Source organism: Ranitomeya imitator, chromosome 7 (genome assembly GCF_032444005.1).
Source record: "Ranitomeya imitator isolate aRanImi1 chromosome 7, aRanImi1.pri, whole genome shotgun sequence".
NCBI lineage: Eukaryota > Metazoa > Chordata > Amphibia > Anura > Dendrobatidae > Ranitomeya > Ranitomeya imitator.
The window spans coordinates 42,240,221-42,253,517 of NC_091288.1; the positions used below are offsets into that span (position 1 = coordinate 42,240,221).

At 44.6% G+C, this 13,297-nt stretch overlaps 1 protein-coding gene across 1 annotated transcript in view; it reads left to right on the forward strand.

The window, feature by feature from the left end:
* DCAF17 (DDB1 and CUL4 associated factor 17) overlaps positions 1-13,297 on the forward strand; it is a 52,821-nt gene that overhangs the window by 14,283 nt on the left and 25,241 nt on the right. The window contains exons 3-7 of the mRNA XM_069733130.1: positions 6,185-6,288; positions 6,697-6,787; positions 8,792-8,928; positions 9,132-9,210; positions 11,173-11,250. Of these exons, the coding sequence (XP_069589231.1) occupies positions 6,185-6,288; positions 6,697-6,787; positions 8,792-8,928; positions 9,132-9,210; positions 11,173-11,250 (489 nt within the window). The remainder of the gene's footprint in view (positions 1-6,184; positions 6,289-6,696; positions 6,788-8,791; positions 8,929-9,131; positions 9,211-11,172; positions 11,251-13,297) is intronic.

Genomic DNA, 13,297 nt, shown 5'->3' on the forward strand with positions numbered 1-13,297 from the left:
TAATTTGTCCGTACCTGAACACACCGCTATGCGCAGTTATGTGAAGGAGTCCCTGGAGAAGGGACATATTCGCCCATCGTCGTCACCATTGGGAGCAGGGTTCTTTTTTGTAGCCAAGAAGGATGGTTCGCTAAGACCGTGTATTGATTACCGCCTTCTTAATAAGATCACTGTTAAGTTTCAGTATCCCTTGCCATTGATTTCTGACTTGTTTGCTCGGATTAAGGGGGCTAGTTGGTTTACTAAGATTGATCTTCGTGGTGCGTATAATCTGGTGAGAATCAGGCAGGGAGATGAATGGAAAACGGCATTTAATACGCCCGAGGGTCATTTTGAGTATCTGGTGATGCCGTTCGGACTTGCCAATGCTCCATCTGTTTTTCAGTCTTTTATGCATGACATTTTCCGTGAGTATCTGGATAAATTCTTGATTGTTTACTTGGATGACATTTTGATCTTCTCAGATGATTGGGAGTCTCATGTGAAGCAAGTCAGAATGGTTTTCCAGGTACTGCGTGCTAATTCCTTGTTCGTGAAGGGATCAAAGTGTCTCTTCGGTGTGCAGAAAGTTTCATTTTTGGGGTTCATCTTTTCCCCTTCTACTATCGAGATGGATCCGGTTAAGGTTCAGGCCATCCAGGATTGGACTCAGCCGACATCTCTAAAAAGTCTGCAGAAATTCCTGGGCTTTGCTAATTTTTATCGTCGCTTCATCTGTAATTTTTCTAGCATTGCCAGACCATTGACCGATTTGACCAAGAAGGGTGCTGATTTGGTTAATTGGTCTTCTGCTGCCGTGGAAGCTTTTCAGGAGTTGAAGCGTTGTTTTTGTGTCAACCTGATGTTTCTCTTCCGTTCCAGGTCGAGGTTGATGCTTCTGAGATTGGTGCAGGGGCGGTTTTGTCACAGAGAGGTTCTGGTTGCTCAGTGTTCAAACCATGTGCTTTCTTTTCCAGGAAATTTTCTGCTGCTGAGCGTAATTATGATGTGGGCAACCGAGAGTTGCTGGCCATGAAGTGGGCATTCGAGGAGTGGCGTCATTGGCTTGAGGGTGCTAAGCATCGCGTGGTGGTTTTGACTGATCATAAGAACCTTACTTATCTTGAGTCTGCCAAGCGCTTGAATCCTAGACAGGCCCGTTGGTCGTTATTTTTTGCTCGTTTTGATTTTGTGATTTCATACCTTCCGGGCTCTAAAAATGTGAAGGCGGATGCTCTGTCTAGGAGTTTTGTGCCCGACTCTCCGGGGTTATCTGAGCCGGCGAGTATCCTCAAGGAAGGAGTCATTGTGTCTGCCATCTCCCCTGATTTGCGGAGAGTGTTGCAGAAATTTCAGGCTAATAAACCTGATCGTTGTCCGGCCGAGAAACTGTTCGTCCCTGATAGGTGGACTAGTAAAGTTATCTCTGAACTTCATTGTTCGGTGCTGGCCGGTCATCCAGGAATCTTTGGTACCAGGGAGTTGGTTGCTAGATCCTTCTGGTGGCCATCTCTGTCACGGGATGTGCGTGCTTTTGTGCAGTCCTGTGGAATTTGTGCTAGGGCTAAGCCCTGCTGTTCACGTGCCAGTGGGTTGCTTTTGCCCTTGCCGGTCCCGAAGAGGCCTTGGACACATATTTCGATGGATTTCATTTCTGACCTTCCCGTTTCTCAAAAAATGTCGGTCATTTGGGTGGTCTGTGATCGCTTTTCTAAAATGGTCCATCTGGTGCCCTTGGTTAAATTGCCTTCCTCCTCTGATTTGGTGCCTTTGTTCTTCCAGCATGTGGTTCGTTTACATGGCATTCCTGAGAATATTGTTTCTGACAGAGGTTCCCAGTTTGTCTCGAGGTTCTGGCGAGCCTTTTGTGGTAGGATGGGCATTGACCTATCTTTTTCCTCGGCCTTCCATCCCCAGACTAATGGCCAGACCGAACGAACCAATCAGACCTTGGAAACATATCTGAGATGTTTTGTTTCCGCTGACCAGGATGATTGGGTGTCATTTTTGCCGTTGGCTGAGTTCGCCCTTAATAATCGGGCCAGCTCGGCTACCTTGGTCTCTCCATTTTTCTGCAATTCTGGGTTCCATCCTCGTTTCTCTTCAGGACAGGTTGAGTCTTCGGACTGTCCTGGTGTGGATTATGTGGTGGACAGGTTGCAGCAGATCTGGACTCAGGTAGTGGACAATTTGACCTTGTCCCAGGAGAAGGCTCAGCTTTTCGCTAATCGCAGACGCCGTGTGGGACCCCGACTTCGTGTTGGGGATCTGGTTTGGTTATCTTCTCGTCATATACCTATGAAGGTTTCCTCTCCTAAATTTAAACCTCGTTTTATTGGTCCGTATAGGATTTCTGAGATTCTCAATCCGGTGTCTTTTCGTCTGACCCTCCCAGACTCCTTTTCCATACATAATGTATTCCATAGGTCGTTGTTGAGGAGATACGTGGCACCTATGGTTCCATCTGTGGAGCCTCCTGCCCCTGTTTTGGTGGAGGGGGAATTGGAGTATATTGTGGAGAAGATTTTGGATTCTCGTGTCTCTAGACGGAAACTCCAGTATCTGGTCAAATGGAAGGGTTATGCTCAGGAAGATAATTCCTGGGTTTTTGCCTCTGATGTCCATGCCCCAGATCTTGTTCGTGCCTTTCATGTGGCTCATCCTGGTCGGCCTGGGGGTTCTGGTGAGGGTTCCTCAAGGGGGGGGTACTGTTGTGAATTCTGTGGCTGAGTTCACTTCTGTGGTCACAAGTGGTATTGCAGTCTCTGGGCTTCCTCCCTCAGGTGTTTTGGTGAGCTCGTTGGCTGCCTTGCTATTTAGCTCCACCTGAGTCTGTCTTCCTTGCTCCTTGTCAATGTTCCAGTGTTGGATCTGAGCTACTGCATCTTTCCTTGGGCCTGCTGCTCTGCTAGATAAGTGCTTCTAGTTTGTTTTCTGTTTTTTCTGTCCAGCTTGCTATTAACTTTTGCTGGAAGCTCTGAGAAGCAAAGGGGTGCACCGCCGTGCTGTTAGTTCGGCACGGTGGGTCTTTTTGCCCCTTTGCGTGGTTTTCGTTTTAGGGTTTTTTGTAGACTGCATAGTTCTCTTTGCTATCCTCGCTCTGTCTAGAATATCGGGCCTCACTTTGCTGAATCTATTTCATTCCTACGTTTGTCTTTTCATCTTGCTAACAGTCATTATATGTGGGGGGCTGCCTATTCCTTTGGGGTATTTCTCTGAGGTAAGTCAGGCTTGTATTTCTATCTTCAGGCTAGTCAGCTCCTCAAGCAGTGCCGAGTTGCATAGGTAGTTGATAGGCGCAATCCACTGCTGCTTATAGTTGTGTGAGGATAGATCAGGTACTGCAGTCTACAGAGATTCCACGTCTCAGAGCTCGTCCTATTGTTTTTGGTTATTGCCAGATCTCTGTATGTGCGCTGATTACTGCACGCTGTGTTGCCTGATTGCCAGCCATAACAGGACGCGCTAGTCCTTCTTTGGAGTCAGTTTCGCCTTCCTTACCCGTTTACCCCCCTACCCCTGCTCCCCAGAGTCATCCGGAAGATCAGGGCAGAGGGTGTCCCGGTAATTCTCATTGCCCCGGATTGGCCTTGCCGGGCGTGGTATGCAGAGCTGGTCCACCTCATTGCATATGTTCCTTGGCGCCTACCAGATCGTCCAGATCTACTTTCTCAGGGCCCGATCTACCACCAGAACTCAAGGGCCCGATCTACCACCAGAACTCAAGGGCCCTGTGTTTGACGGCTTGGCTGTTGAATCCTGGGTTCTGACTCAAGCAGGTTTTTCCCGTGAGGTAGTTTCCACCTCGATCAATGCCCGAAAGCCAGTGTCATCGCGCATCTACCATCGGCCCAGAGGATCTTCTTTGATTGGTGCAGAAGCAGAGGTCGCCCTCTGATGGTTTTCAACATCCCTACCATCCTGGATTTCCTCCAATCCGGTCTGGACTCGGGGCTTTCGCCGAGTTCCCTTAAAGGGCAGGTCTCGGCCTTGTCAGTCCTTTTTCAACGGAAAATTGCTTTTAAACCTAAGGTCAGAACGTTCTTTCAGGGAGTCTCTCACATGGTTCCTCCCTACAAGGTGCCTCTAGAGGACTGGGACCTTAATCTGGTCCTAGGTGTCCTGCAGGAATCTCCCTTCGAGCCGTTGCAGGACATCTCTCTACCTCTACTTTCATGGAAGGTGGCTTTATTCGTCGCTATTACCTCGATCAGACGAGTCTCGGAGTTGGCTGCTCTTTCTTGTCAGACATTGTTCCTTACGTTCCACCGGGACAAGGTGGTCCTCAGACCATCTCCTACTTTCCTTCCAAAGGTGGTGTCTTCCTTCCACCTCAACGAGGATATCGTACTTCCGTTGTTTTGTCCTGCTCCAATGCACCACATGGAGATGGCTCTTCACTACCTGGATCTTGTCAGACCTCTCAGGAAGTATGTGGCACCTTTTCGACAGACGGATGCTCAGTTCGTGCTCCCAGCGGGACACCGGAAAGGACTGGCTGCTTCTAAGTTGACAATCGCCAGATAGATTTGGTCGACTATTCAAGAGGCTTACCGCATCAGAGGCAAACCTATCCCTGTGGGTCTCAGGGCACACGCCACTCGGTCGGTGTGTGCTTCCTGGGCCATTCGGAATCAAGCGTCCGCAGAGCTGGTTTGCAAAGCTGTGACCTGGTCTAGTCTGCACACCTTTTCAAAGCATTACAATGTCCGAACTCAGGCATCTTCAGATGCAAGCCTGGGTAGGCGTATTCTGCAGGCAGCGGTAGCACACCTGTAGACAGGTGCCATAAGTTTACACTGTTGGGTTATTTCCCGCCCAGGGACTGCGTTTGGACGTCCCACAGTTTTGTGTCCCCCAATGGGGCAATGAAGAAATAGGGATTTTTGTGTACTCACCGTAAAATCCTTTTCTCCGAGCCACTCATTGGGGGACACAGCACCCACCCCTGTTTTGGCTTGTTGCCTATGATGAGTGTTTTTAGTCTCTGATATATTGTTCCTACGGTTAAATCTTGTTAATCTCCTACTGCTTTGCTACGAACTGGTATTATCCGGAGCCAGTGGGCGGTGTATACTGCAGAGGAGGAGCTAACCTTTTTTGTATTTGCTTAGTGTCCGCCTCCTAGTGGCAGCAGCACACACACACACGGTCCTGTGTCCCCAATGAGTGGCTCTGAGAAAAGGATTTTACGGTGAGTACACAAAAATCCCTATTTATCAGCAGGAGATGATCACTGCCGGACTTGGTATCATGTGCACAGCAGTCATCCTAAACTGTGTAACCTCGCCCCCACCACTGATTGGCAGCTTTCTCTAAACTGGCAGTAAACTAACAATCAAGTGTGTGGGCGGGGCTATACTCAGAACTGAAGTTTTGGCTCTGCTACATCTACATAGGACAAACAAAGATTCTAACTACACAACACCAAGCAGTCTGGTAAGTGATACATCGTTGAAATCAGGCTTTCTTGCCCTATATTATGCTACTCTCAAAAAACTTCTCAACACTTGCCAACACCCACTCTCGCATTCTCCCTCCCAAGGCAGAACGTGACAAAATGTTTCTAATGGCCTTTGGATTGGCCGATCAATTTTGATAAATAATCACCTATCTGTACTCATTTGGTAAAGTGATGAGGGGGACAGAACGATCGCTGACACCATTGTTTTGCCACCTTGTATAGTTTCACATTTATCGGCAACACTTGACCTGTTTACACTGGACAATGTGCTGCCAATATCGAGGATTTTTTTTTTTATCCGATATAAAAATCATTGCATCTGATGAACGAGTGTTTTGTGGCGACTGAGTCGAGCTTCATGTGAGACCAGGATTTTCTCTATATACTGCAACATTGTGTAATTACAGTATATAGTGTAAGCGATCAATCGCAGGTTTGTGTCCCATAAAGGAACTAAATAAAATAAAAAAACCTCTTCAAATATTAAAAAAACAATATAAAAATTCTAATCCCCCTTCCACCCCATAAATAAAAAAAATACAAAAAATCATGTTTGGGATTATTGCATCTGTAAATGTTTAAAATATAAAAATTATCCTGTACGGTAAATGCCATAAATAACTAGAAATGCCAGCATTGTTTTTTTGTTACCAAAGCTGCCCTAAAAAATAATTACAATAAAAAGCGAATTTCTGCTTTAAATGTTTTTTTTTTTTTATAATCTTAACTTTTTTTTTTCAGAAAAAGACCAAATTTAAGAAAGTTTGGACCAAGCAATCAAAGTCTTCCATCAACTATGTAAATGGAAGAATCTATTTTGATAACTTTCTGTGTTGTTACAGCAGGTAATGACAGCAGTCTTGTCTGTATCGCAGGTTTTCTTGGTACATGCAGCTTATATTTAATATTTCTCTATCGCCTCATTGGCGGACACAGGAACCATGGGTGCTGTGTCCCCCAGTGAAGGCTCCGAGAAACAGATTTTACGGTAAGCAACCAAAAATCCTGTTTTTCTGAGGAGTCGGTGGCCACCTTACACATCAGACTGTTGGCCGAGCCCACCGATGCCAACATTTGTCTAATATGTATGGGGGTCTCTAAATGGGATCATATAACAGGGAACAACAGATGGCAATACAACCAGCACAAGAAATGGAGATGAGATAATTAGGTTTGGGATGTTGCACACGTTCATATTCGCTTCTGATAAATGGGAAATCATAAAGTGCATTAATTAATCTTGTTTCCATTAGTTTTTCATGTGTACCGCAAAAGTTGTATGAAATGCCGAAGTGTTTAAAGTCGGAGAAAATTGAAGACGCAATCCTGTGTGAATGCGCATTGGTAAATATTATTTTATGTAGCAAATTAATTTGTTAGCTGTGCCGCTGTTATTGCGAGGTTAGCCTTTCTACCATACTCCAGAATTGCTCATCCGCATACACTCCATGGATAAAGTTAACTTACACCCATCTTCTTAGAGCAAAAATGTAAGGAAATATCCCTGGCACTTTCTTAAAGGATCCCAGAACACTCAGAACACCCAGAACAGATTTTTTTATCTTAGCAGTGCTAGATTTTGATCAGAATAGGCTGAGGGGGTCTGCCCACCAGGTTTGATCTCGTGCGGACATGAGGGGGTCTGCCCACCAGGTTCTTTCTCGAGGAGACCTGAGGGGGTCTGCTCACTAGGTCCTGTCTCGAGGGGGGTCTGCTCACCAGGTCCTGTCTCGAGGAGACCTGAAGAAATCTGCTCACCAGGTCCTGTCTCGTGGAGACCTGAAGAAGTCTGCTCACCAGGTCCTGTCTCAAGGAGACCTGAGGCCGGGGGTCTGCTCACCAGGTCCTGTCTCGAGGAGACCTGAGGGGATCTGCTCACCAGGTCTGGTCTCGAGACATGAGGGGTTCTCCCCACCAGGTCTGGTCTCGAGGAAACCTGAGAGGGTCTGCTCACCAGGTCTGATCTCGAGGAAACCTGAGGGGGCCTGTTCACCATTTCTGGTCTCGAGGAGACATGAGGGGGTCTGCTCACCAGATCTGGTCTCGTGGGGACCCGAGGGAGTCTACTCACCTGGTCTGGTCTCGTGGGGACCCGAGGGAGTCTACTCACCAGATCTGGTCTCGTGGGGACCCGAGGGAATCTACTCACCAGGTCTGGTCTCGTGGGGACCCGAGGGAGTCTACTCACCAGGTCTGGTCTCGTAGGGGTCTGCTGACGAGATCTGGTCTCTTGGGGATCTGAGGGGTCTGCTCACCAAACCTGGTCTTGTGGGGACCTGAGGAGGTCTGTGTGAGGAGTGAGTGAGGACATCTTTACCAAAGGTTTCCAGTAGCCATTTTTCAAAAATGCCACCAGAGTCTCCCCCTTCCTCCTTTTCAGGAACTCTAAAAAGCCTGATACAGTTGCATCTCTGGTGGTTTTCCAAATTGTCTGCCTTAGCTAGTAATGCTGCGACAGCTTGCTTATGACTTTGGATGTTCCTGCATCTTCCTTCTTACTGAATCTGCCCTCCACAGCCGTCATGTGATCTGCCGCTTTTTGCGCTTGAATTATAGAAATAGCGTCCAGGATATCGTCAGTGTAAAGAATGTGGAGTTTCATTTATTCACTCCACATTCACAACGGGGCTCCTTTAGGAAATTTCTCCAGGGTTGCACATATTTCTCTTGGGTGCCTCGTCAGCGATGCCTTGGCTTTGAAAGAAATAATCCATAACAGAGGACTCTTCCTCCTCCTTCTGAGCAAGTGCCATAAAGCGCAACCCTTTTGCAAACGATCCCCTCAGCCTCTGACCTCTGGTTCAGGGGACCTGAAGAAGGTGGCTTGTGGGCATACTGTTCCAGCCGCACAGCCACTTTCCCACTCATGTCCTTCTGCCTCCAGCTGCCATCTTGGATACTGTCCGGCTACACATTGTCCTCCCGTCAAGACTTTTTAGTGCCGCTTCCCGAGAAACATTTTCCTAAGTCGAGGAGAGTTGTCAGCGGGGATCGCGCCGGTCAGTTCTGCAGTGCCAAATAGACCGATCATGATGAGTACAGCGGGAGCTCAGAAGAAGCACGTCTGCCCGCATTCGCCTCTCAGCCTCGCCCCTGTAAATATTCTTTATAAAGTGTACATTTGGAGTGAAGACCCCTTCTATAATCAGGGGGATTGAAATCCTAACGTGCTTGGCTATCGGTGTCAGCGCCCCCGTTTTGTTGCAGGCTAGTTTCGTGCTGTGTTTGCCGTATAAGTGCGTAAGACGTTGAGCTCGTCCCCAGGAGTCAGGATTCTTCTATTATGTTCTGAAGCTTATTTGTGGATATTCTGCTCTGTATTTTCTGACTATCAATGTCCCTCTGTAGGGAGAGCCTCTCGCTCGGGCATCAGACTATACCCCCTCTATCATCGCTGTAACTGGCCACGATTGGCTGCTTCGTATTGCCGCTGATACCGGCGAAGTTCTGCAGAAGGTCTACCTGGGATTACACAGAAAGTTCAGGTGAGTGAAATGCCAGTGACTTGATGATGTATATATTTAAAAAAAAAACAAAAAAAAAAACTGCGTCTGTTGTGCATATCCGGAAAAGTTACCATTGACCACAGGCATGCTTGAAGCTGTTTGTTCATTGTGTTTATGTCTTGGAAAACATTTATTTAATTTTCAGGTAACCAATATTCTATTCTGGATTTGTTTAAAAATAGGTATGTTTCATGGGATGAAATCCAAGAGACTTTAGTAGTAAGGTCTATTCAGAAGACTTGTGTTTACCCCAGTCAGCAGGTATGAACAGGATTGGCAACAAAATTGTGGGATTTTTTTTTTGTTTTTATTGTGTACTTGTAATCTGGGCAAAGTGTCACGATATGTAATGTAGGTGCCAGCCTCATCCCTCTTTTCTCCTGCATGTTTTATTCTGATAGGACACCAGTATGGGTCATGTTGGTTGAGTCTTGCAACCCATCTGAAAGCAAATGAAAAGTGTTAAAGGGAATCTGTCACCAGGATTTTGCCATGTAATCTGACGGCAGTGTATTGTAAGGACAGATACCATGATACCAGAAATGTGTCGCTCACTGGGTTGCTTGCAGTCTTTTTTGATACAATCCCTGTTTTCTCTGCTGCAGATCTAGCAGTTCTCTGAATGCTAAGCCCTGTATAACCCCGCCCACACCACTGATTGGCCCACACACTGTACATTGACAGAAAGCTTCTAATCAGTGAGGTGGGTGGGGCTGGACTAGGAGGCATGTGACACCTAGTCCTTTAGTGATAATCTCCTTCTGATAAAATACCGATTTGTTTGAAATGGTAACACCCAGCCCAGTAAGTGAAACAATACTGGAAATTGGGTCTGGGCCCCTACATCCTGCTGCTCTCAGATTACATTGAAAAAACAAACCATTTCCCTTTTAATGCACATTATCACATTTTTCTAGTTTGTTACAGCGATAAATGCAGGAGATTCACTATATTATAAGCTGGCATAATAATATTTGTCTGAAAAAAATGAACTGGAGTACCAGTTGGTATGCATACAAAATGGAAGCATGTTCACACTGTCCATTAACCCCTTAATGACCGCCAATACGTCTTTTAACTGACTTGAGATATAAGAGAATAGCCTCCCCATACAGATGACAATCCAGCATCTGTCGGCTGTCCACTATAGCTGACAACTTGCTGTACCAGCCACGATCAGTATTTGCACCATCTAAATCTGTTTAACCCCTTAGATGCTGCTGTCAATAGTGACTACATCATTATAAATGGTTAACAGAGTGTGGGGGCTTCTTCTTTGTCACAATTGGTGCCCTCAGATCATGATTTTGTGGTCCTGATGTTTGCCATGGCAATTCATGACCAAATAGTGGCCTTAGAGTCTGACGGCTGCAGTAATCTGTTTAGAAGTTAGCGGCATTTAGGTGGTAAAAATACACATTTTCATTTCTGTCATACCACTTTGCATTAATTCCTGTAAAGCACCTGAAGGGTTAATAAACTACCTGACAGCAGTTTTCAATATGTCAGGGGGTGCTGTTTTTAAAATGGTATCATGTTTGTGGGTTTCCCAATATATGGGACCCCTAAAGTCACTTCAAACATGGATAAGTCCCTAAAAAAATAAATTTTGTAAATTTCTTTGAAAAAATGAAAAATTGCTGCTACATTTTTAAACCTCCTAAAATGCTAACAAAATAAAATAACATTTTACAAATGGTGCTGATGTAAAGCAGACATGTGGGAAATGTTATTTATTAATGGTTTGCTGTTGTATGACTATCTGGATTAAAGGGATAATCATTCAAATTTAGAAAATTGCTAATTTTTTAACATTTTTCTCAAATTTTTGATATTTTTTATAAATAAACACAAAAAATGTTGAACAAAATTTACCATTATCATAAAGTATAATGTGTCACGAAAAAACAATCTCAAAATCACTGGGATTTGTTGAAGCGTTGCAGAGTTATTACCACATAAAGTGACACTGGTCACTGGTCAAATTTCAAAAATTTGGCTCGGTCACTAAGGGGTTAAAGAGACAAAACCTAAGACAGAAAAAAATTAAATAAGTATGTGGGATCACTTACTGGCTGCAAAAGAATATTGCAAATTTTCGTTAGTGTCTGTTTAACAATTTTTACCATTGCCATGAAGATGCTTAGGAGCTGTAGACCCCAATCTATATTAAAACGGAAATACGGTATATTGTTTTCTGAAATTACTTTTTTTTTCTTCCAGAGTAATGTGGTATGTCACATGGCGGTATTCAACGTATTCCCGCTCTCACTGGTCGGAGTTTTGGAAATTAGTAAAAATGTAAGATTGGCTCTAAATACAATATTTTATCACTTTCCTACAGTAGCTGTTGGCTGCACAATTGTATGACTGATCCATAAGTGCACGTTGCTACATTGGGAAGAAGGCAGTAAGTGGCTGCGTAACGGAAACCAGTCGCTGGCAAGGGTTTGCATTTTGCACGCTTGTGGGATACGCTAACTTCTTGCATATTATAAGATTATTTTTGGTACTTTAGTTTCTTGTTTTCATCATAGTTCCTGAAAAATAATATGAGAAATGGTATAGCTGACCATTGTGTTTGCTGATGAGCGTTATGGCTGCCCGTATCTGAGTGACACAAAGGGGTTCTACAAAAATATTCATACCCTGTTATTTTTGTTTTTCACGTGACACAAACTTTAATGTATTTTATTGGGATTTGTTGTGATTTACCAACATAGAATAGCCAGTATTTGTGAAGTGTAAGGGAAATGATACATGGTTTTCTAATTCTGTAAAAAAAAAAAAATTGTGACGTGCATTTATATTCTGCCCCTCTGAGTCAATACTTTGTAGGACCACCTTTTGCGTAATTACTGCTGCAAGTCTTTTGGGATCTGTCTCGATCAGCTTTCCACATCTAGAGGTCACATTTTTGCCCATTCTTCCTTCCAAACTAGATTTAGTTATTTAGTTTGATGAGATTGGATGGAGGTGTCTGTGGACAGCAATTTTCAAGTCTTACCACAGATTCTCTATGAGATTAAGGTCTGGACTGTGACTGGGCCATTCACACAAATGAATGTGCTTTAATCTAAACCGTACATTGTAGCTCTGACAGTATGTTAAGGGTTGTTGTCCTGCTGGATGGTGAACCTCTTTTGCCGCCTCTAACTCATTTTCCTCCAGGACTGCCCTGTATTTAGCTGCATCCATCTTTGCATCACCTCTGACCAGCTTCCCTGTTCTTGCTGAAGAAAAGCCTCCCCACAGCATGATGCTGCCACCACCATGTTTGACGGTGGGGATGTTGTTTTCAGGCTGATATGCAGTGATAGTTTTCCACCACATATAGTGATTTACATTTAGACCAAAAAGTTCTCCTTTGGTCTCATCTGACCAGAACACCACCTTCTACATGCCAGCTGGGCAGCCATCACGGCTTTTTGCCAACTGCAAACTGGTCTTCTTATTTCTTACTTTCAAAAATGTCTTTCTTCTTCATGACACTCTTCCATAAATGCCACATTTCTGGAGCAGGGAACTAATAGTTTTCCAGTGGACAGATTCTCTCCCCTGAGTTGTGGATCTTTGCAGCTCCTCCTCTGCTGCTTCTCTGTTTAGTGCTCTCTTTGCTTGGAATGTCAGTTTAGGTGGACGGCCATGTCATGGTAGGTTTGTGGCTGTGCCATACTCCTTCCATTTTTGGATGCTGGATTGAACAGTACTCTGAGTGATGTTCTTAGCTTGGGCTATTTTTTTTTTTTATAACCTAACCCTGCTTTACTCTTCTTCACAACTTTATCCCTGACCTGTCTGGGGTGTTCCTTGATTTTCATGATACTGTTTGATCCCTCATCTTCTCAAGAAAACCTTTTATACTGAGAATAAATTACACACAGGTGGACTCTTCTGGAGGCAATTGTCACTCCTGATTTTATTTAGGGGTGTCAGACTACAGGGGGTGAATACAAATGCAAGTCGCAACTTTTAAATTATTAGAAATCCATGTATCATTTCTTTTACACATCACAAATTCTTACTACTTTTGTGTTGGTATTTCACACAAAATCCCAATAAAATAGATTTAAGATTGGTTGTGTAAAGGGAAAAATGGGGTATGGTGCTTTTCTCCATCGCCACATTGTGGGACACAGGACCGTGGGTGTATGCTGCTGTAAATACAAAAAAGGGTTAGCTCCTCCTCTGCAGTATACACTGCCGACTCGCTTCGGATAATACCAGTTCTTGCTTAGTGTCCGTAGGAGGCACACTGCATCTGTTTCTTTCCAGACGTTTTTATTTTATTTTATTTTTAATTTTTTTCTCAATTTGTGCAAGAGAATGAAGGGGGCGACGGACCCTT